The sequence below is a fragment of the Gadus macrocephalus genome, chromosome 2 (genome assembly GCF_031168955.1).
Source record: "Gadus macrocephalus chromosome 2, ASM3116895v1".
Classification (NCBI taxonomy): Eukaryota; Metazoa; Chordata; class Actinopteri; order Gadiformes; family Gadidae; genus Gadus; species Gadus macrocephalus.
Genome location: NC_082383.1, coordinates 19,495,744 through 19,520,070, shown reverse-complemented (window position 1 = coordinate 19,520,070; position 24,327 = coordinate 19,495,744). Strand labels below are relative to the sequence as shown.

The following is a 24,327-nucleotide window of genomic DNA, read 5'->3' as shown; positions in this document are numbered from 1 at the left end:
AAGGTTTGAGATACTATGTTCACATTTAAATCTTAGCAGATTGGTTGAATACTGTCACAAAAATAAAAGACACACACAGACATACTACTAAACTGAAATTTCGTACAATGAGTTTAATGAAAAGGCTGGTTACTTGAATTCAGTCTATTTGTGTCACCATTCAAGTTAGTAGCCATTGTTCTTGATTTTAAAGGAAGAGATCTGCAGGTCTCCTTTCACGCTGACATAGCTGATGAAGCTGGCTCCTTCGCGATTTGGGAACTCAACTGTCTGTCCACCAGGAAGTTCCACCTTAAACATGTCTCCCGTAAACTTCAACACAATCTGGGGAAAATGTGAAATGAAAACAATACATTTTAGAAACAACTAGAACCAATAACACAAAGACGAAAAAAAACGAATGGCCTTAGTTTTTACTAAACTACAAATAAAAAAAAATAAAATAAAAAACGCAACAGAATCAAAAAATATCTTTCATGGCAAGAAGGTGCGCAGATTTGGTTGACAAACATCTGCAATGTCTATCATTTGATGATTTTAAACAAAGACATATTTTAACATGAACTTAGAACCCATTTTAAAAGGGTAATACATTTTATAAAACATCAGTGATGAGTGTAATATACAGAGGAATATACAGAGATTGTTTTTTCTTTGTTTGGACTCAAAGCCTGAATACATGCACGCAGACACAACACACACACCCAGACCAAGACACTGCCGGACTCACCCACACATACGCAAGCACTAGAAGTTTTGATATATGACATATGATATAGTAGAATAATGCTATGTGAATAACAGCAGGGGAGAGCTTTATGTCCGACCTTGACCTCCTCGCCTTGCTTTAGAGGATTATGACTTTCCCGCTTCTCATCGCCCCAGCAACCATCACACTTGGAGTTGCAAATGAGCACGGCTCCATCATCGTCGTCGTGGAAACGAGGGTTGAAATGGAACGCCAAGTCATTGCTGCTACTGCCAAGGTCAAACTGGAACCTGAATCGATTGATCGATCGATTGATCCGTAACGAAAGTCAAAGAGCAAGTCAGAATGTATAAATTTACTAAACTGCACTTAGCGTAAGTTAGGCTACTAATGACTAAAATGTTAAACAAAGAATAGTTTAACAAGAACCATCTGCAAAAACCCATTGAAACATGAAATGTTACATGAAAACCAGCTAACACTAAGCAAGGAGGCAAAAACAGTCAACAGCATTACAACCACAAATGAAACATCTTAAGGTCGGGTTTTAAAGTACGATTACCTTTGATTGTCCTGTTGTCTTACCTTTGAGCATCGGGCAGAATCAATCCTTTGAAGGTCAGGTGATCTCCGGCGCTGAGACAAATGTTATTGAGCTCCATTCCCTGCGTACAACGTCCAGGTTTATAATGAAATTACATTCAAATGTATTATGAAAAGACATTGAACATGAAAGGTTTTAAAGCAAGTGAAATACATCTGCAGTTGTTGTTTTACAGTACGGACCAAAAAAACATTGAACAATACAATGAAATAAACCTACCATGATCGGATCCTGTGGTTAACTTTCCTTTGCCAAACTCACAGACTTAGTTTTCTAGGAGACATGTGTTGAGAAGAACACATCAGTTGAATTTTATACCGTATGCCTGAGAGAGAGAGAGAGAGAGAGAGAGAGAGAGAGAGAGAGAGAGAGAGAGAGAGAGAGAGAGAGAGAGAGAGAGAGAGAGAGAGAGAGAGAGAGAGAGAGAGAGAGAGAGAGAGAGAGAGAGAGAGAGAGAGAGAGAGAGAGAGAGAGAGAGAGAGAGAGAGAGAGAGAGAGAGAGAAAGAGAGAGAGAGAGAGAGAGAGAGAGAGAGAGAGAGAGAGCTGTTATAGCTTGATTAACTCAAAGAGTCAACCCACCTACTGTCTATTGTTTTTAGGTTCATTAACTCATGTTTACTAAGAGGTGAGCGATAACATTAAATACCCAGAAGCCTCTGTGATTAAATCAATCAATCAACACAGTATTCGCTGTGGTGTTTTTGGATTTTTATCAAAATGTTTGTATTTTGTATAGGTCCTATTTACAATTTTGTTTCAATGTATTGTATGATTTCAATCTGATTCGGCTGGATTGGAAGTATTGGTGTTGATCCTTGAGCATTCATTTGTGAAAGACATTAAATCAATGCATTTCCATTTTATGCCTGTAGTATAAAAGGAAACAACATACCAAAAATGGTATAGTATCAGGTGTTGATAGTAGTCCTGAAGAAGTAATGTTCCATCATTTGAATATCTTCTGTATTGAAATGCTCCCTCAGAGTAATCCTACTATTTAGCTTACTGCTAAGTCTACCTTACTTTTTACAATGAATTTGTTTACTTTGCCTTTATTTTCTTTTAATTGGATTGTATGACTGTTTTTACGTGAAGCAATTTGAGTCTGCCTCGTGTATGAAAAATGCTACATAAATTAAGTTTCCTTGCCTTGCCTTTCAATCAAAAACTGATCATGGTTATTCGAATTTGATCTGTTGAACATTTATTGATAGTCATAGGCAGGAAGTATTTCAGAGGGGGAATATACGATGGTGGAACAACAGGAAACGAGGAAGTAAAGGTTTTAGACTACAACTTGCATCAAAAGGTTGAATAGACACAGAACACAACTTTTGTCCAACCTGGGCTAGAAATTTGAAGCGGCAATACAATTCCTGAAGAGCATAATATTTGTATTCTCCTTCAGACCCAGGATCCAGCAGGCACCAAAATAGGGTAATTAAATATAAATAATGCAGAGAATATAAAACTAGAAAATGCGTTTCCTGCAGAAAATGCGGTGAGTGCTGTCGTACAAAGTGAGGTTGAAAATATCTTTTTAATAAAGCCACATAGATGAAGGCCCCGTCCACACAAAGCCGAAACAGGCGAAACCGTTACGGTTTCGATCTATCCGGTTTCGCAGTATCTCCGTAAAGACGAAGCCAAGCGAAACCGGGTAGATCTGTAGAAACGCTGTAGTACACATTCCAGGCCCATAAGGAGCGCTGCTTCTGCTACAGAAATCCTTGTTGTTGTGAGTTCTGAGACTCCGCGGGCTAAACTGTCATTGGCTAGCGGGTCGAGGGGTGGGGCGATGACGTCATGGTTTACGGTTTCAGTCGGTTTCAGGCGTCCACACGAATCCAAAACGAAACCGGGTAGATTTGAAACCACCTCCGAGGGTGGTTTCAGAAGTTTGCGGTTTCGGTCAGCGGATTCGCCGGCTTCGTGTGGACGGAAGGCCGAACCGTACAAGACCTTTGCGGTTTCGCCATGAAATCGGCTTCGTGTGGACGGGGCCTTAGCTGCAGGGCTAGCGCCGAGTTCCCCCCGCCGGAGCTGCTCGTCCGCTGGTCCACACAATCTTAGCGATGCTCTGATTGGAGGGGAGTGGGGAAGTGGGAGGTAATATTCAAATGTGCCCCCTTCCTACGTAGGAGGGGGCGCCGAAACTGACTCGCTTGTTTGGTAGCTGGAGGCGGGCTGCTTCAAGAAATGCGTATCTCACTCAAAAAATCATGTACAGACTTATTTCAAAGTTTGTATGCGTGTGGGAGCACCATCTACCCACAGCAACACCCCAAATCCCAGGAAAAGTGCTGTTTTCATAATATGTCCCCTTTAAGAGAATAGCGAGCCGGTTCGTGATTAAAAGTAGCTCAATAGAATGGGAAAAACCGCCCAATCTGGCAACACAGCTAAACCGTCGCGCTCCAGCGTCAACGTAAATCAATGAGACCAACTGAAAACGAAGCCAGTATGAAACTAAAACTGTGATTCTTGATAAAGTTTAAATCCGTTTGGATATTATTGAAGATAGGAGTGTGTAGATTTGTTAAATGGTTTGAACGAAGGTAAACGATTGAAATTTGAACGAGTTACGATGTCATGATGTAATTTAAGTGTCAGAATGGGCAGACGGCTTCAATGGGACAAAGTGTCGAATATGGCGGTTTGCAACTAAAACTGTGATTCTGAAGAAAGTTTAAATGATATTGAAATTCCTTTTAGATATTATTTATTACGTGTGTCGATTTGTTGAACGACGATAAACGGTTGAAAATGTATTTAGTTAGGTCTTCAACAGTTGAAGTACCATGGACTCCCATGTTAAAAAAAAAATTAATAATAATATGAAAAGAAGCGCCCGATTCCAAGCTATTCTGAATATTGACAATTTTTAATGGAGTCTCTAGGTGAGAATTTGAGGAAGGAGATAGGTCCCAAAGTTTGTAGAGAGTAAGAAAGAAAGAAAGAAAGAAAGAAAGAAAGAAAGAAAGAAAGAAAGAAAGAAAGAAAGAAAGAAAGAAAGAAAGATGAAGAACATTATTTGAGCGCTGCATGCAGCACTCACCTAATAATAAAAATAAGGCCAGAAGGGAGCGGTGTTGCAACAAAAAGTACCAAATAAGGCCAGAAGGGAGCGATGTTGCGACCACAAAGAAGCGCAGTAAAACATCAAGGAGGAGCACTGTCCCGGACGTGACGTACAAAGGTAAACAGAGAGAACCTGTGACGTCAAACGATCCAGGAAATCAAACATTAGTAAACTAACGCTATATTTCGTTGCATACTGAAGCTTCGATGCCTATTTGGCCGGCGTGTCAAGGATAACGGGAGCGAAGCCAGGTTGTATTTCAAGGTAAACTCTCTTTAACACACAGAGGACCTGCAGAGAGGCGTAGCTTTCCTCTCATAGGAGACGTCACCCTTACACCTTTAATAAACCACCAGTCATCTAATGGTGTCCGGCCAGTGTCCGGTGTCATTCAGGGACACCGGTCGAGGCTGTTTCCTTCACATGCAGTCTACTGTGCGATTTGCACTGCGAGCCGTTCAGCAGTGATGATCCAACAGCTGCCTGCACCTGCTGGGTCCTTAAGCTCTGCTGCTAGCATGCTGCTAGGTCGTGTGTGTGTGTGTGTGTGTGTGTGTGTGTGTGTGTGTGTGTGTGTGTGTGTGTGTGTGTGTGTGTGTGTGTGTGTGTGTGTGTGTGTGTGTGTGTGTGTGTGTGTGTGTGTGTGTGTGTGTGTTGCTTCTAGCAGGCTGGAACAGATGTTGTACATCTGCATTAGATCATCTTGATATCTAGCTGTAGCTTCTTTGGCATTAAATTCCATTAAAAATGTGCTTCTCTGCATTGCAAAATCCCAGGCTGTCCAAATAAAGAATAATGTAATAATTGATAAAAAAAACACCACATTTTGTTTATAGACTAGCATTTTCTCCTGTAATTATTGCTGTCCTATTTCTGCCCTGGGCATGAAACAATCAACACATTATTTATTACAAATAATAACAATTTTGCCTGTTGGGCTCAATCTCTGAGTTTAATCACTTATCTTAAAAAGCACTTTGTAAACATTGCTGTAAAAAAACGTGCTGCATAAATATAGAGATCAATATCATAATTGTTATTATCATCACCAGGTGTCTTATTATTCTGAAACATTAAAGAAAGTAACCAGTTTTCTAAATGTGTGATTATGTGCTGGATGTGTTGAGATTTCAAGTAACATTGATAATGTTCCTGTGTTTGGTCTGACAGGTTGGATGAGGCAGTAGTGGAATGTTCACTGACATGGACTATGACCTTGAAGAAGACAAGTTGTAAGGCACCATTTATACCGTGGTTAATGTTATAGTTTTTTGTCTGTTTATATAAAAAAACGGATTTAAAAGTTTAGAACTTGACTTTTCTTATGTATGAATTATGAGTGAAATATCATATCACGCGATCAACACGAATGAGAAATATAATCAATAAAGATTCTTTACCCATCTTTCCCTCTATTTACCTACATACTACTATAGATAGATAGATAGATATAGAGTATATTTTTTCTAATATCTATTGCTTATCTTACAACTGTTCTAAGCTGAGAGGTAAAAATCATATTTATATGGATTACAATATGATGGATGTAAATATGATCTTGATCTCTTGGTCTTCTCTTGATTGACACGTGTTGGCCCCTCCCCCTACAGGGGCATACCCACGGTCCCCGGAACGGTGACTCTGAAGAAGGACGGGCAGAACCTGATTGGCATCAGCATCGGGGGCGGGGCCCAGCACTGTCCCTGTCTCTACATCGTACAGGTCACACACACACACACACACACACACACACACACACACACACACACACACACACACACACACACACACACACACACACACACACACACACACACACACACACACACACACACACACACACACACACACACACACACACGCGCAAAAGCACACGCAAAGACATTCAGAGACATATATACGCGCACAAACAAAGACGTATACACAAACACAGAGAAACACACACACACACACACACACACACACACACACACACACACACACACACACACACACAGAGAGACATATACACACGCGCACATACTTCAATGCTAACTGCATGGTTCAGTTTGGTCACATCTGTATAATGCTAATGACATCATGTCATTTCACATGACACATTTATTGAATATAATTCAAACGAAATGTGTTGAAACATTATAAAAACGTAAAATTATTTTTATAACATTATTATTTCGCAACCTTTCAATTGTGAAATGGGCACTGGGTAACTATTCGTGGGTGGCTTTGCAGGTGTTCGACAACACGCCCGCGGCCTTGGAGGGCACGCTGGCGGCGGGCGATGAGATCACCGGGGTCAACGGCAAATTAGTGAAGGGGAAGACCAAGGTGGAGGTGGCCAAGATGATCCAGGCTGTACAGGTAGGCAGCCCACAGCCCATCACTGGCGGGGGAATGACTGCAGCCTGACGGAATGACTGCCCCTGACTCCTCCACTGTCCCCCACTTTGTTCCCTGTTCTCCGTTCCTATTGGTTCTCGCATCAGAGGTTTATTCATTAGGCTTTAGACGCTTTTATCTAAAGAGATGCATGCAGGTCGCCAGGGGCTTGGTTGGGATCTGGTCGGGCATTGTGCTCAAAGAAGCTTCCAGGGAGCTGGAGGATAAGGATCGAACCAAGAACCTTTCTGCTCAGAGTCAAACACATCTACCAGTAGAATAACCTGATGTTCTCTTAATTCCTGTACTCTAACCAGAATGTGGATTTAGTTCTACTCTTCGTTGTTGTATATTTATGTTTTTAATGCCTACTTAAAGTATTGCGCAATCAATGTTGGTTACTTTATTTGATCTTCCATCTGTAGCGTTAAATTTTGATTTTTAAACTGAGCAAATAAACAAGGTTGCTTTTCAAATGTTCCATAAATTCACAAATCAATAAAACAAAGGGCATGGAAAAGCGGCAAAGGCCAGGGACAGAGAAAGCTACTCACAGACAGTTTGTGTATCCGCCCCACAGCGCTCGGTATTCAATGCCTCGTGTGGGTCTGCATGGCTCTGAATCCACCCAGAGTGAGTCAAACTCATTCAGACCTGACTAGGAGAACCCTCACTCTCGTCCAGCCTCAGGCGCGGCCTTACGTCACTGCCCAGCGCACCAGTGTTGTCTTTAGGGTCCATTGTGGAGCCAGGATGCTGGATGAGGCCCCTTGCCCCCGGTGAGGGACCAGGGATGAATTGTGGCATTAAAGGCTTACTGCTTAATCCTACGCACCATGGCTCCACCGTCAGTCTCTCTGTTTGGGCGCGCTACACCGTGGTGTAGCTACGCCAGTGCTTGGATTAGTTCGTTATGGAGTTCATGAGTTAGTTCGCTAGTTAGCGAGTAGAACTAGATCACTCTGAAAACGACCGCAGTATAGAAGGATTTATCCTGCAGCAGTACAGGGTAACAGGAGGGTTTGCATTCGAGTGCAGAATCCTTCTCCCCAAGCTACTCTCTGGGGCTGGGTTAGGAAGTTTCTTCTGATTTTCCATCCCATCATGCATCAACCCTGTACACTGGTGATGTGTTGGTTGAAATGCTTCTATCCGAGTCTATCCCAAGTTCTTCTCTAAGAGAGTTCTTCCATCTGCGTGTTGTAAACAAAACTCGCTCAGTTATTAGAAAACTGCAGAGCGAGACGTCCCCCTTTAAGCCGGTAAATTGTCCTCAGAACCAAAATAACATTAATAGACTTAGGAATAAACGTTGAAATAACTAACAAATAGCAACGATTTTCAACTTGAAACGGGTTCAGCCTAACATGACTGAAGTGTGTGTGTGTGTGTGTGTGTGTGTGTGTGTGTGTGTGTGTGTGTGTGTGTGTGTGTGTGTGTGTGTGTGTGTGTGTGTGTGTGTGTGTGTGTGTGTGTGTGTGTGTGTGTGTGTGTGTTAGGAAGAAGCTGTGATCCACTACAACAAGCTGCAGGCGGACCCCAAGCAGGGCAAGTCCCTGGACATAGGTGAGGGCTGTGAGACACGTGCACAGAGACGACCTCCCACGGAGAATACTGCGTCGGTGTCATTAGAAAAATATCGTGATGCGTATCGCGGGTGATTTTGTAGTGGAGTGCATCTGCGTAGATCCGTTTGGAACCCTTTTTATTCGGCGATGAGCGATTACAATGCGAAAACGTATATCGTGCAGCCCTATAAGACACTGCTCCGATATGTCACTAGTTTGAAAATTATACCGGTCCAAGACCGAGATGAAGAAAGTTATATATCGTGTCGTTGCAAAGTTGTAATACCATTAATAGTATGGTTGAATTCCTAGTGGATTGATAGTCTCTCGTGTGTGTGTGTGTATTTGTGTGTGTGTGTGTGTGTATGTTTGTGTTCCAGTGCTGAAGAAGGTGAAGCACCGCCTGGTGGAGAACATGAGCTCCGGCACAGCCGACGCCCTGGGCCTCAGCCGGGCCATCCTCTGCAACGGTGAGACCCCCCCGGCGTACTGGCTGGTCTGAAGCGGTCTAGGGGCGGCACGTGGCTCAGGAGGCCGAGTGGGTTGGCTGGTCTCTAGTTTGATCCCTGGCTCCTCCTCGCCAGAGTTTCGAGGTGTCCCTGAACAAGAGACCTCCCCCCAACTGCTCCTAACGGGCTGGCTGTCGCCTTGTATGGTCGACTCCGCCGTCGGTGTGTGAACGTGTGAATGTAAGGGTGAGGCATCTCGCTCTGCGATACCTGACACTCAGCGGGGAGGAGCCAGGGATCAAACTAGAAACCTTCCGGTTGCTAGTTCGATCTCCAGCTAAGGCGGAGTGTCAAGGTGCCCCTGAGCAAGACGCCGAACTCTGATCTTGACGAGCTGGCTGTCAACTTGTATGGTTGACACTGCCGTGAATGTTAGGCAATATTGTAAAGCGCTCTGAGTGGCCACTGGTTCTTCATAAATGCAGTCCGTTTATCATCTGTGTTATTACCCGCTAAGGGTGATGCTTGTTGTTTTGTGACGATGTGTGGTTGCAGACGGACTGGTCAAGAGGCTGGAGGAGTTGGAGAAAACGGCAGAGCTTTATAAAGGTATGTTTATAACTTACCTTTTGATTATTCTGTATAGAGACTAACTAAACACTGACAGAAGCAGTCGTCTAATTGATTTTGAAGGACTTTGTTAATTGGCACACTCTTGATAAATAGACTCTCAGAATGCTACGGTTACTGGCACTGTACCCAGTATTGAAACCGCTTTATACAAGTTTTTATTGTTTGTTATTGGTTTTTTTCAGGCTTGATGGAGCACACCAAGAGGCTTCTCAGGGCCTTCTTTGAGCTTTCTCAGACCCACAGAGGTGAGCTTCAGAACGTACCATCAGCTCTATAAATCAACATAAATATAATGTTTAGATCTTGAATTTCCCGCTTATATCGTTGGTTTATATATTTCTTTGTTTATCTTTTTGTTTATTGGTGGAAAGTGACTTTCTATCACAAACCTGTATCATTCCGCTAATTTGAATATTTCATTTGAATCCGCCGATTTTAAATCATCTGACGTCACGTCCAGCTCCGTTTTAGAATATGAGCTGAAGAATTGCACATCGTTGCAGCTCCCCGATGTCTGTTTGCACATGAGGTCAGGTGACAGATATGTAACCATGGTGACCGTTGACAGCGTTCGGGGACGTGTTCTCCGTCATCGGCGTGCGGGAGCCGCAGGCGGCGGCCAGCGAGGCCTTCGTGAAGTTCGCCGACGCCCACCGCAACATCGAGAAGTTCGGAATCCAGCTGCTGAAGACCATCAAGCCGGTGAGTAACGTTCTACCGGCTGTAATGTTCGCGCAACATGGCATCCAGCGCTCCAGCCTAATCGTCATTATGAGCATTGTTGGCTAACATGGATAACTCATATTGGCTAGCTGATTAGCTAGCTAATAAGCTAATACTGGCTGTTTAATTAGCTTGCTGATGAGCTAATACTTGGTGTTTTAATTATCAAGCTTAATAGCTAATAATGGATTGCTAAATAAACAACACTGTGTTTTTAGTTTCCTGGCTTATTAAGCACCTAGCCAGCAATCCAAAATGACTGGTCTTTTCTATTTAGGGGCAGTTTTCTCACTTTTTGTAAAACTTTAATAAATACTACAAAATAAGATCACCTTTGCATATTGACGACATAATTGGCAGCATATGTTGTCATTGGGAAACCATTAACTTGGTCATGCCCTCCAGTTTAGAGGTGCGTCTCACACCGATGTATCTCTGTGTAACACGGTCCCCACCTTTACTCCACAGATGCTCCATGACCTGAACACGTACCTCCACAAAGCCATCCCTGACACCAAGCTCACCATCCGCAAGTACCTGGACGTCAAGTTTGAATACCTGGCAAGTACCGTGTTTTACCACAGGACCCCTTCTGACCCCCGCTCAGGCTGTACCTCTGGGCTAGCCTGGCTATCGCCAGACCAAGCTCCATCTTAGATTGCACGTTGGTCTGGGGAGGCTGCTGTCATTTTCTTCAGCACAAGAGGCTTGTAGAATGGCTCCCGCAAATAACTATCGGAAGCAGAAAGAAATGTATTGCTCTTCTCCAGACCGTTCTGCAGGGCGATTCAACTCGCCGGCAGAACGGGATGGGGGGTACCCAGTCTATCTCTGGCCCTCATCAGTTGCCTAATGCTGGTCTCAGCTCTGGAGTCAGGCTGCTCGGAGTGGAAGATGTTGTGTGTTGTGCTGAGGTTCTGCCAGGATGATCACATGACCACTGTCTGTTCCCCCTGCTTCAGTCCTACTGCCTGAAGGTGAAGGAGATGGACGATGAGGAGTACACCAGCATCGTGAGTGACAGCTCTGCCTTTCTGATGACACTGCAACACGTTTACAACAAGCACTACTAGATGCATTACAAAAGTAATGCATTCCTTTTACGTGTGTGTGTGTGTGTGTGTGTGTGTGTGTGTGTGTGTGTGTGTGTGTGTGTGTGTGTGTGTGTGTGTGTGTGTGTGTGTGTGTGTGTGTGTGTGTGTGTGTGTGTGTGTGTACGTGCAGGCCATGGGAGAGCCCATGTACCGGGTGTGTACTGGTAACTACGAGTACCGTCTGGTGCTGCGCTGTCGTCAGGAGGCCCGGGCACGCTTCGCCAAGATGAGGAAGGACGTGCTGGAGAAGATCGAACTGCTGGACCAGAAACACGGTACACCTCTACCGCTCACTCTCTGTCTGTCCCTCAATGAAAGAAGATTGAATTAAAAATTATAATTATTTCCTTTTTGTTTTCCTTTCGTCTTATTTTCATTCCTTCCTTCCACCGATCATTCTATTCTTTGTTTTCTCTCCTCTCCTCCTTCTCTTCACTCCTCTCCCCCCCCCCCCCCCCCCCCCCCCCCTCTGTCCGCTAAACTCCCACACCCCCTCGCTCCCTCCTCCTCCCCCTCTCCTCTTCTCTCTCCTCCTCCCATCTCATCTTTCCTCCTCTCTTTCCCTCCTGTCTCCTTTCTACTCTCGCCTAACCCCCCACCCCCCTCTCTTAATCCCCCCTCCTCCCCCCACTCTCCCTCCTCCCCCCCCCTCCCCGCCTTCCCCTCTCCAGTCCAGGACATCGTGTTCCAGCTGCAGCGCTTCGTGTCGGGCATGTCGCGCTACTACGACGAGTGCTACGCCGTGCTGAAGGAGGCGGACGTCTTCCCCATCGAGGTGGACCTCTCCCGCACCATGATCAACTACGGCGGCCAATCACAGGCCTACGACGACCAGGAGGACGAGGAGGAGGAGGAGGAGGAGGCGAAGGACAAGGAGGAGGGCGGAGGAGGAGTGGGCAGACAGGCGGAGAACGGCGGCGAGAAGCTGATTGACGACGAGTGAGGGTCACAGGGTCATGTGATCTGTCCCGCCTCTGGTGGTTCTTCTTCTTCTTACCCCCCCCCCCCCCCCACCCCCACCACCTTGAGATCTTCCTGCACTGCTTCTGTAAAATAACCTCTCCCCCCCCCCCACCTGCCCGTGTGCCGAGAAGGTCACCTGATCAGACCACGACCGTGACAGAGGCCTGCTGAAGTCCTGCTGTGCCGCCAGTGAATGGGCAGAGTTACACTGGAATATTACACTGGAATAATCTCAGTTATACCGGAATATTACAGTGAAATGTCCTCAGTAACGCTGGAATGTTCTGGATTACACTGGAATATTACACTGGAATATTCATATAGTTACATTGGAATGTTCTGTTGCACTGGAATGTTCTCAGTTACACTGGAATCGTTTAGGTTACAATGGAATATTACACTGGAAGGTTCACAGTTACAGAGTGATCTAGTTTATTATTCATTTGTTTATTATTCCCATTTAAAATTCAGAGGAATATTGATGGTTACACTGGATTCTATTAATGTAATATGAGATACATTATGCATGTTCGTCTCAACCACAAATCAAAGCCTTTGATCCTTCCTGCTCCGCTAGCCCTGTGCTACCGCTAGCCCTGTGCTACCGCTAGCCCTGTGCTATTTCTGATGAGTGCAGGAAGGGGGGGTATATCCCAGTGACTTTAGACTTATCGTCTATGGCGCGGTCAGCAGTACTGTTTGAATGTTTGGTGCCTTCTCTTCTGACTGCCTGTGTAGGATGTTGTAACATGAAGGGGTATTAATACAGATCATACATTAGGGTTAACGGACCCTCCGCGCTAAAAGGCAATAAGTGCTTTTATATTTCAGCCAATGCTCAAGCCTTTATGAATGGCAATGGGAATTATTATAAGTTCTATACAAACTGATAACTGAGTAAAATTACTAAACATATCTAGTAGAAATAAATAAATAATGGATAGAAGGATATAAAGACAAGATTAAATAAGTCGCAGGTTTGTTACAAACACACACTGGTGTTTTCAGATCCTCTATAATTGAGTGCACTAAAAATCTATAGCCTACGTCTCTTTTGCCTTTTCAAAGTTAATTTTAAAACTTTAAACTGTACGTGATATATTGTATTTATGAAGGGAAATCATTGTGGCATTATGACCAAACTAAAGCATCCTTGTACTTTGATTTTATGTAGTTATATTTTCCACTTTTGTTTTGTTAAATTAACTTAGTGTGAGGAGCAACCCTTTTCTGTCATTCCAAGCCTCATTATTCATGAGACTTAGTTAACTAATTAAACTTGGAGTGATCTATCTTTTTATGTCGGACAGCTTGAGGGAATTACTGTTTGTGTATCTGAAATATTATTTAAGGTTTTTGTTTATTGTAATATTGTTGATATATACGGTTGGTATGATTTATTTCATTGTGGCTTTAATCACACAGCGTTTGCTTATGTTTGTGTGTGTGTGTGTGTGTGTGTGTGCGTGAGGGGCATCAGACAATATGAATAAAATATATTTCTCCCTGCGCCCAGCGTGATGCATGATAGATATTTAAATTCATAATATGTAGATATTCTTATTTTTATCTTGGTCTAACGACTTAAAAGTTAATTACTTTCACGATAAATATAGTTATCTATTAAACTATTATTTAATATAATTAACTAATAATTGTTCGTATTTTATAGCGTAGATATTAAATATTCAATGTATCAATTTCAGGAAAAACATGTTACTTAACGAAAGCCCCAGTGGCCTAATGGATAAGGCACTGGCCTCCTAAGCCAGGGATTGTGGGTTCGAGTCCCGTCTGGGGTGGGTTGTATTTTTATTCTGATACTGACTTATTTTGGATAGACAGAAGTTTAAGAATAACCGAATCGACAGTGAGATAAAAATGCAATCCAACAAAATTGTAACACGCTTTTAAAAAGTAAAGGTAAACGCCGCGTGACTTGTAGCCAATCAGAAGTAGTCCCCTGACGTCATTCCTCCACCAGGAACCCCCTTGAGTTTGGACCCTTGGACACGTTCCCGGATTCGGGAAGTTGTTGTCTTTTGTCAGTCGAGCTGCACGCGTGAAGGTTTTAGCAACGAATTTAGCACTCGTTGGAGCAACAAAATACTAACATGCTCCTATACACCCGACTGTGTCTGGTTGTTTTACTAAGCGCTGCTGCCGGCGGTTCCTCCTCCGCAGCGGACAGTAAGTAGCAACGCCTCCGCGGTTCTCCTCTCCTCTCTCCTCCTCCCCTCCCCTCTCCTCTCCTCTCCCCTCTTCACCTCCACGGCGCTCCTTCTCCTCTCCTCTCCTCTCCCATTTTCTCCTCTCCCCTCTTCTCCTTTCCTCCCTCGTCCTCTCCCCTCTTCTCTCCTCACCCCCCCCCCTTTTCTCCTCCATGGTGCTCCATGCATCATGTTTCTGTATGCCTGCTGGACCTCCTGACCCGTCTGGAAACACCTAACGACCTCCTGTCTTCTTATGTTGTTGACCGAAAGTATCAAACCCCCTCAATCTGCCATGTAGAACTGGCAGGTTAAATGAGCATTAATTGCAAAAATACTGTCACCTCAAAATAGAGTTTAACAGACAATGTTGGGGACGATCCACATGAGCAATTTATCTTGCATTTATTACAATCAAAACATATTCAACATTCTAATTTCAATTTGTCCTAAATATTTCAATGTTCAAAAGCTGTTCCTTTTTTAATCTTGCCTAATGCTATTGCTGTCTTAACATTTGATCCACAGAGGTCAATCCATCCTTTAATCCCTTCCAAGATATGTTATTCACATTTACAACTTTAAAAGTTTAAAAACATTGTAAAAGTTTGTCTCTTTGGAATCTTCCCTCGAATTGATTCATTCTATAACTTTAAATACGTCCAAAGTTAAGTAACTCTCAGACCTGTTGACCAAGGGGCCCAACTTAACTCAGATCTGCCCTCATGTCCCTTCTGAAGGTCAACCTTTCATTGGTCTATATTTATCTTCTCAACTGTTCCACAGAGTTAATGTTTATCGTTCTGTAGATAACAATTGACAACTGTTATCGTTTCCAAATTCCCTTCTGTACGTGTATATTCATTTAAAAACAAACTGTCACAACATGTGACACATAAGAGGTCAAACTAACTCAATATTTTCTGTGACATGTCCATTTGTGTTCAGTGGCAAAACAGACATAATAATGTCTGTCCCGCCTCTGGTGGTTCTTCTTCTTCTTCTTCTTACCCCCCCCCCCCCCCCCCGAAATATTTAATTATTGAGCAGTAAATTGGAGGGGACATTAAAGTTGGGGGGCCCCATGTGATTCACAGGATCGGAGAGAGGATCAAATATGTTTTTATTGTTATAAATGCAAGCGATTATTTGACATAATTGCTGTAAATTGTGGATGAGATGTTGAAGGCTAAAATTGAATGAATGCTTGACTGCACAGCACTTGCATAGGAAAGCTATGTACAGTTAGTAGCAATACAATAATGAACAACAATCTACAAAAAATAGAAAAACGAACATCCACTGTGTATACCAATCAACCGTCACGAGACCAACTTAACCGTTCTCCCAAACCGATGGCGTCCGTGGTGCTAAATCAGGCTCTGTGTCTGTCAGAGCTGACCGCCGCCACCGCGTACTGGGACCCCACCCTGAAGACGGTCCGGCTGAAGGAGGGCACGCTGGAGCCCACGGGGGACGCCTACGGCTACCTCAACGACACCCTGCTGACCACCGGCTGGGGGGTGCTGGAGATCCGGGCGGGGTATGGCCAGCGCCTCCAGCCCGATGACATCACCTTCTTTCTGGCCGGCTACCTGGAAGGCTACCTCACCGCCCAGTAAGACGGCAGACGTCTTTGTGTCTTTAGACTGTCGGATGTGAGACGGAACCTCTTGTCAACTCTGCTCTCCTCTCTCCTCTTCTCCTCCGTCGACTCCTATCCGTCTCCTCTCTCTCCTCTCCTCCTCTACTCTCTCCGCTCCTCTCCTCTCCCCCTGTCCTTCCTTCCCCTCCTCCCTCTTCTCCTCTCTCTCCTCTCCTCCTCTCCCTCCTCTCCTCCTCTCCCTCCTCTCCTCCTCTCTCGTCGTCTCCTCCTCCTCTCTCTCCTCTCCTCCTCTCCCTCCTCTCCTCCTCTCTCGTCGTCTCCTCCTCCTCTCTCTCCTCTCCTCCTCTCCCTCCTCTCCTCCTCTCTCGTCGTCTCCTCCTCCTCTCTTCTCCTCTCCCCACTCTCCTCTACTCTCTCCTATCCCCTCCTCTCTCCTCTCCTCAGGCAGATCATGGACCACTACACCAACATGTATCCTCAACTCATCCAAAGCCCCGAAGTCCTGAGCAAAGTGCAGAAGTTCATGAAGTGAGTCTGTTTTTGTTTACTTTGGTTTAACCTCCCCCCACACCCCCTCCCCCCCACACCCCCTCGAAACGGAACCCCCGGACATCGTCGGGACCAACAACCCTCCGGTCCCCACAGAGAACATCTTCTTCTGCTTTAGCCGACGGGTCTCGGCGTGGCCGGTTTCACATCCTCCCATAAGGCAGTGGAGCAGGGCAACAGCTTGTTTCGTTTTCCACCGACGGCCCCCTCTCCTACCGCTCGTACCCTGGTGAATCGTTCACACGCGAGTTCTTATACTAGACATGACTCCTCGTCAACATTTACGTACACTGGAGTGGGCTAGGGGGAGTCCTATTCTTGAACTCCTCTACCAGAGCGGCTGCGACGAATCCCCCCACTCTGTGAACAGCTACCTTTACACTTGCATTGAGGGCATTCAGCAGACGCTTTTTTCTGAGCCTACCTCCAGCCCAAACCTCCCAATGTTATGCCGACGCTTCACAAAAGATCTCTGTTGGATAGGGCCCTTCAGCGATTGGAGAAGTCGGTGCTGCTGTTGGTTTTTTGTTGTTGTTGTTGTTGTTGTTGTTGTTGTTGTTGTTGTTGACATGACTTGGTTCTATGAACATCCTTACTGTACCGTCAGAGATATGTTGTTTCTCTTTCTTCTGACAAATATGCTTCTAAATCGCTTTGGATTAAAGCGTGTGCTAAACGCCCTGAGGTAACATTGTAAATGTTCCTGTGTGGCCGCAGGCAGCAGGACGAGTGGAGCCGGGAGCAGGTGCGGCTGAACCAGAGCTCCGACCCCCTGTGGAGGCACACCGGCTTCATCCTGGCCCAGATGGACGGGCTGCAGGCGGGCGTGGCCCACTGGGCCAAGCAGCACGGACAGCAGGTGGCCCCCGTGTGGTGTTGTGTTACATGACAGCCTTAAGCTACGGCTACACTGAACGCGTTACGCGCGTCATGATAGCCTGAGACATAGTTTAAGGTTCATCTTGTATCTTGGCCTTTCACACCAAAAAGAAAGTGAAATTGATTATTTAGGCAGATGGGGATTATGGGATGTATGACCTGTGCTTCTGGCCCCCTCCAGCCCCTGTCGCTGTTCGCCATCCAGTTCCTGAACGCGGTGGGGGACCTGCTGGACCTGATCCCGGCTCTGGCCTCGGGGGTCCGCCCCCCCGTGGGGGGCCTCCGCTGGCCGGAGATGGGCCACTGCTCCGCCCTCATCAAGGTCAGAGGTCACCGAGACGCCTGACAAACGGCAGTGTGGGGACCTTGTTTTTTACTTTTTAAATGTATTTTAACCTCATTTAATCATGGGAGAGAGGAGGGCCGTTGGCCTGGAACAAAGATATTGTTTCGTTATTTTTACGTCAATCTTTTCCGTCATTATTAAAATAATTCATGATCACTGGTTGTTGGTTATTTTCTCTCTTCCTGAATCCTGAACTATAAAGCCACATCCCTTCCAAGTTCTCTCTAGCTCTGATTGGCCGGTGCCCTCCCCTCCCCTCTCTGATTGGCCGGTTCCTCCCCTCTCTCTGATTGGTCCCCAGATGTCGCCTGGCTTTGAGAACCTGTTCTTCGCCCACTCCAGCTGGTACACCTACGCCGCCACCTCGCGGATCTACAAGCACTGGGACTTCAACGTCCGCGACACGCACGCCGCCACGGGACAGCTGTCCTTCAGCAGCTACCCTGGTACGCACAGACTGCCTGTCTGTCTGCATAATCTCAGTCTTACCCTCTCTCTGTCTCACAATTACATTAGGGCATTTATCAGATGCTTTGATCCAAAGCGAACCGTTGTAAGTCGCTAGATTGTTAGTTTGTTCCCTGAGTGTCGAGGTGTTCCTAAGCAAGACACCTCACCCCAACTGCTCCCGACGAGCTAGCTGTCGCCATTCGTGGTTAGGCCCACTGACTCCACCCCCTCTCTCTGTCTGACCACCCTTCTGTAGCTCTCTCTGTCTCACCCTGTCCCTCTGGATACGGTCAAACATTCTTTTGTTGCTTAGGGAGGTTCCTAGCTGAGTGGAACGACCCTGAAGTATTTAAGTGGCAGCCATGATTAGAGCTGTTTGGATTCTCCAAATGCTAAGGAAAGGTGCTTCAATGCTTCCTTCCTTATCTCCTTTGGTATAGGGGACACTGGACCGTTGTTAACATCAAAAGCAGTGAGAGTAATGTGTCTTGCTCAGGGTCACCTCGACACTCCGCTAGGAGGAACCGGGGATCGAACTAGCAACCTTCTGGTTGCTAGTTCCCCTAGATCCCCGGTTCTAGGGCAAAGCCCGGTTCCTTCTAGCCACTCTCCGTCCCATGTCTATTGAGTTCCTCTCTTCTTATTACCCAACATGCATCACAACCTCCCCCCCCCCCCCTCCCACACCCCCCCGCAGGGTTCCTGGTGTCTCTGGACGACTTCTACCTGCTGGGCAGCGGCCTGATGATGACGCAGACCACCAACAACATGTTCAACGCCTCGCTGTACGCCCTGGTGACCCCCAAGAGCCTGCTGGCATGGCAGAGGGTCCGGCTAGCCCACAGCCTGGCGCGCACCGGCCAGGAGTGGGCTGAAACCTTCGCCACGCACAACTCGGGTCAGCCGCCTAACTCCCCTCTGCAGCCAGACACGCCTCGGTTTACCCGCCATATGTTGAAACCTGCCCCCTGCCTACGGCGTGGGGCTTTTCGGGTGCACTCCGTACACACACACACGCTCAGTGAACAGTCTCATGCACACAACCCATCACAGCACTCACTCATTCACAAGCTAGCCTAGAGCGAGTGCTGTATCGGTGTATTGGTACAGAGGAGCAATAGTAGACTATGGGATAGTAGCGTAATGTATGGTAAAGTAATGGTTGAGTATAATAATAGTAATGATTGAGTAGAGTAGTAATAGTATGGTATAGTAGTGTAATGTGTGGTGGATTAAGGGTTATGGTTGAGTCGAGTAACATTAATGGTGGAGTAATATATATATGTATGGTATAGTACCTCCAGTGTTATGGTAGAGTAATAGAAATGATTGAGTAGAGTAGTAGTATGGTATAGTTGAGTAATGGTAATGTGTGGTAGACTAATAGTAATGGTTAAGCAGTGTAATGGTTGAGTAGAGAAATGGTTGAGTTGAGTAATAGTAGAGTTATAGGCGATTATTGTATGGTAGTGTATTCGTAGTGTGATAGTAATGGTTGAGTAGAGTTATAGTAAAGTAATGGATATGGTTGAGCAGAGTAATGGTATTGTAATGGTGGAGTAGAGTAATAGTAATGGTTGAGTAGAGTTATAGTAAAGTAATAGATATGGTTGAGCAGAGTAATGGTATTGTAATGGTGGAGTAGAGTAATGGTTGAGTAGAGTTATAGTAAAGTAATAGATATGGTTGAGCAGAGTAATGGTATAGTAATGGTTGAGTAGAGTAAGTGGACCTGTGAAACCGCCCACGAAGAGACGAGCACAGGAAGTGACGCGTCCCAGGGGCAGGTCCACTTCCTGCAGAAGGACTAAAATAAAAGTATCGGTTGTATTTACATTTGTAACACTTCTAGTCTCCCTGTTGCTCTACGACTGCATTATAAAACATACCGACTGATTCTGGGACTACCGCTTCATTTCAGTTATTGGTTGATTACATTTATTTGCAGACAACAAATGATGTATAAAAATGATCTTATTTATTTGTATGGATTTTATGTTTTATTTTACTTGCTATCAAAAATAACAAGACACATTTGCGAGACATTGTAGCATGAGTGAATATGTGCCAAATAAATAGAAACTGTTTTCTTCATAGTCAACCTTAAACTAGCGATGGTAGAATACGGAAAGAAATATGTAGAATATAAATGTATATAAACATGCAGAATATTCAATCTACAGTTAAAAATGTTTCAAGATGTCATGCCAGCAAGTTGCCATGGTAACATATTGAGCACTAATGAATGACCAAACGGCCTTCCCCCAGGAACGTACAACAACCAGTACATGGTGGTGGACCGCCAGCGGGTGAAGCTGGGCCGCTGGGTGGAGGACGGAGCGCTGACCGTGGTGGAGCAGATCCCCGGCCTGGTGGAGTACTCTGACCAGAGCCAGGCCCTGCGACGAGGTCTGCCCACGCCCACAGCCATGACCACGCCCACAACCATGACCACACCCGCGACCATGACCACACCCACACCCACAACCATGACCACACCAACAACCATGACCACACCCTCAACCATGACCACACCCACGAGCACGCCCACAATCATGACTTCGCCGACAACCATGGCCACGCCCACTGAACCCTCAACAATGACCACGCCCACAACCAAAACCACGCCCACAAGAATGACCACGCCAATCAGCATGACTGAGCCCATAACCATGGCCACGCCCACAACCCTTGACACCACAAACCTCCATGATCGTCCACGGCATCGGCCATGCCTGATCCAGCCACACCTACAGCCATGACCACACCCATCCTATGACCACACCCCTCCCATGACCACACCCATCCCATGACCACACCCACCCCATGACCACACCCATCCCATGACCACACCCACCCATCGACCACACCCACAACCCACCGTAGCTCACCTCCATAGCCGTGAATTTGGGATTTGTGTATATTTCTCTTATTATTTCTGAGACCTAACACCCCTTTGTCCTGTACACCACGCCTCCCCCTCCCCCCGCCCTCCCCCTTCTGTCCTCTCCTCCCCCCCCCCCGGCAGGCTACTGGCCGTCCTACAACGTCCCGTTCCACCGCAGGATCTACGAGCTGAGTGGCTACCCCGCCGCCGTCGAGCAGTTTGGGGACATCTTCTCCTACGACCTTTGCCCCCGCGCCAAGATCTTCCGCCGGGACCAGGGGCGGGTCACGGACCTGGACTCCCTCAAACACATCATGCGCTTTAACGGTGGGGTCAGGGGTCACAGGGGGAGAGTGGGAAAACACTTGTTTTGGTTTAAAGTTCCTTTTTTTGCATTGTCATCCGTTTTGTTCGTGATTGGATTTCCGTCACATTTTACATTTGCATTTAGTAGAGGCTTCCATCAAACGGGATTTAACAATTACTAAAGTTGTCAGAAGAGAAACAATATACCGCTGTCGGTACAGTAAGGATCTAAGTAAGTCAGGATAAAAATGCCAGTTGGTGCAAATAGGTAACTATTAGTATTTCTATTAATGGTCCTGCTGGTGTATGCGGAATTGTGAGCTCAGCTGGTGAGCTGGAGCTCCGGGTTCATGCATGACTTCACAAAGCAAAGAAGAATACTTTTATTTTCTAAACCAGGAAACTCTGCCTCATACGGTGGTGATTTTTGTTGTCGTCGTCGTTGTCGTCGTTGTTGTTGTTGTTGACAGTTTAATATGACATGGTGTTCCCTTCAAATGACGCTGAACTTCCTGTGTTGCGGTTGCCGTGGTTTCAGAATACAAGACAGACCCGTACTCTGAGGGCGACGCCTGCAAAACCATCTGTTGCCGGGGCGACCTGCTGGAGTCGAAGCCCAAGCCGAGCGGTTGCTATGATACCAAGGTAAGACCACTTCCTGGGTACTGCTGATGCTTTTATGCGTTAGTGTTAGCAAATTCATTTCTCATATTACATTTAGGGATTAAGTATATATCGATTACAATTGGGGATTACATTTATTGATTAGATTAAAGGATTACATTTGCAGATTACACATACAGTTGAAATTTAGGGATTATGTTTAGTGATTTAAATTCCTATATATATATATATATATATATATATATATATATATATATATATATATATAATTATTCTACTTCATTTAAGAATGCTCGATTCTGATTGGCTGGGAGGGGTGCATTAATCCGGCATAATGCCCGCTGATTTGTCGGTTCTACTTGCTGCTGACTGAGCACTGTAGATCAATACGCCGCTTGCATCGTTTTCTATCACATACATTTCAAACATGAGGTCCATAGTAAAAATAAACCAAGGAGTGCATGTTTGATCGATCGTCATTAAAGCTGACTTGATACAAATGTAGCAACTACGTTATTAAACTAGTGATCAGATCCAGCCTTGTGTGGTTGCTATAGAAACGAGTTACCTACAGCTGAGCTAACGTTATTCACCGTAGTTCTAAAGGGAACTGCTTTTCAAGGGAGATGAACTTAAACAGAGTATACATTTAATAAGCATGCAATACGAATAAGAAAATGGCTAATTATTAAAGTATTTGAATTGTTTTATTATGTTGGCCGGCGCGAAGTAGAATAAACAGAATAATCACCTCAAGGCAGGGCAATAAACAGTTTGATATGCCCGGCTCGCGGAAGGTTACTCTCGGTGATTATTCCTTACATATATATATTAGTGCTGTCAGTTAAACGCGTTATTAACGGCGTTAATGCAAACCAATTTTAACGGCGTTCATTTTTTTATCGCGTGATTAATGCAATTTAATTTTTTGTTTTTTTCTTTGGCTCAAAACAAAGAAGCAGTAGCCTGACTGCTATGTTCAAGGCAGTATGTTTGTATGTTCATCGTTTAATTGCACTATAGGCTTTTTTTTTTTCATCGTCCTGTTTTGATCAACTGTTGTTATCAATAAAAAAACATTTGCACAAGGCAAGCCGATGCACTTCTCCACATTGATAAGGGCATTAAAATGAGAAAAAAATAATGGGACAAAGAAATCAAGGGATAGATAAAAACTTGTGCGATTAATCGCGATTAAATACATTAATCGCTTGACGGCACTAATATATATATATGTATGTATATGTGTATATATGTGTGTGTTTGTATGTATGTGTGTGTGTATTTATCATGGAAATTATTAATTGTAACTATAATATACATTTATATACAAATGATACAAACTTTGTTCATATAATTACTGACATTTACACTTAATCTCTCAGTTTGGTCGCTCAGCTCGGCCCACACTCACGCTCTCCACCTCTCTCTCACGCCCGATGCCTAGGTGACAGACTTCCCCATGGCGGGGGAGTTCCAGGTAGAGGCGGTCAACGGTCCGACCACACAGGGGGGTCTGCCAGCCTTCGCCTGGAGCGGCCCCTTCAACGCCACTCTGCACCGGGGCCTGCCCCCGACCTACAACTACACCTTCATCGTTATGAGGCCCATCCTCTTCACACCCTGAGGAGCGCGCGTGCGTGTGTGTATGTCTTTGTGCGTGCGTGTACGTGTGTGCGTGCGTTTATGTGTGTGTGTCTTAACACGACCAACATTGAAGGAACTCTTTCTGTATGATACGAAATCTGCATGATGAACAGGAAGTATTTTTCTCAGGGGATAAAGTACACTAAAGTGCATTAACTGGAGACAATCTTTTGCTGTCTGTATCTGTTGGATTCCTCTGGGTTCTGGTCTGGTGTTCTTAGGACGTGACTGGGCTGTCTGTCTGTCGCCACAGCGTCTTGGCGAACAGAATCCGGGCGACAGACTCCCTCTCTTTTTAAACTGTTTTTCTATTCCGTCCATTAAAATGTGTCAAAATGTAGGTGAGGGGAAGCTGTTCCTAAAACGCTCAAGGACACACATGACCAGTGCAGTGTTTGATTCACTGTTGTTACTGTCAGTGAATCGCATGAGCCACGAGGAACGTTGATGTAGATATATGTTAATATATCAATGTTTTGGATGACTTTATAATGCAGCCTTTTCACTTGAAATATCTGATTAAACGGTGTTCTAAAAAAACTGGATTTCTCTTTCGTTGTACCCTCACTGAGTGAGGGTAGGTTTTCTGGGTGTCATTGTAGTGGTGGGGTGATTCAT

At 45.2% G+C, this 24,327-nt stretch overlaps 3 protein-coding genes and 1 non-coding gene across 4 annotated transcripts; 3 read left to right on the top strand and 1 right to left on the bottom strand.

Annotated features, from left to right (window-relative positions):
- Positions 1-98: 98 nt before the first annotated feature.
- LOC132452084 (galectin-2-like) lies at positions 99-7,582 on the bottom strand. Its single transcript, XM_060044475.1, has 5 exons — positions 7,330-7,582; positions 1,533-1,638; positions 1,295-1,374; positions 828-999; positions 99-324 (listed from the first exon to the last, which is right to left on the bottom strand). The coding sequence occupies exons 2-5, from the start codon at positions 1,533-1,535 to the stop codon at positions 166-168; spliced, it is 414 nt and encodes a 137-aa protein (XP_059900458.1). The 5' UTR covers positions 1,536-1,638; positions 7,330-7,582; the 3' UTR covers positions 99-165.
- On the top strand, positions 4,488-13,714 carry pick1 (protein interacting with prkca 1). Its single transcript, XM_060044466.1, has 13 exons — positions 4,488-4,660; positions 5,567-5,628; positions 6,007-6,118; positions 6,629-6,757; positions 8,275-8,341; positions 8,724-8,813; positions 9,348-9,401; positions 9,608-9,670; positions 9,994-10,127; positions 10,617-10,709; positions 11,111-11,161; positions 11,373-11,517; positions 11,914-13,714. The coding sequence occupies exons 2-13, from the start codon at positions 5,588-5,590 to the stop codon at positions 12,183-12,185; spliced, it is 1,251 nt and encodes a 416-aa protein (XP_059900449.1). The 5' UTR covers positions 4,488-4,660; positions 5,567-5,587; the 3' UTR covers positions 12,186-13,714.
- A 220-nt stretch (positions 13,715-13,934) lies between these two features.
- trnar-ccu (transfer RNA arginine (anticodon CCU)) lies at positions 13,935-14,007 on the top strand. The gene has a single exon. It is a non-coding gene; the product is annotated as a tRNA-Arg (tRNA).
- A 144-nt stretch (positions 14,008-14,151) lies between these two features.
- Positions 14,152-23,880, top strand: plbd1a (phospholipase B domain containing 1a). The gene is made up of 11 exons (XM_060044450.1): positions 14,152-14,395; positions 15,811-16,033; positions 16,466-16,549; positions 17,288-17,429; positions 17,631-17,771; positions 18,097-18,241; positions 18,943-19,143; positions 20,514-20,654; positions 21,274-21,459; positions 21,977-22,083; positions 23,510-23,880. The coding sequence occupies exons 1-11, from the start codon at positions 14,320-14,322 to the stop codon at positions 23,687-23,689; spliced, it is 1,626 nt and encodes a 541-aa protein (XP_059900433.1). The 5' UTR covers positions 14,152-14,319; the 3' UTR covers positions 23,690-23,880.
- Positions 23,881-24,327: the final 447 nt, after the last annotated feature.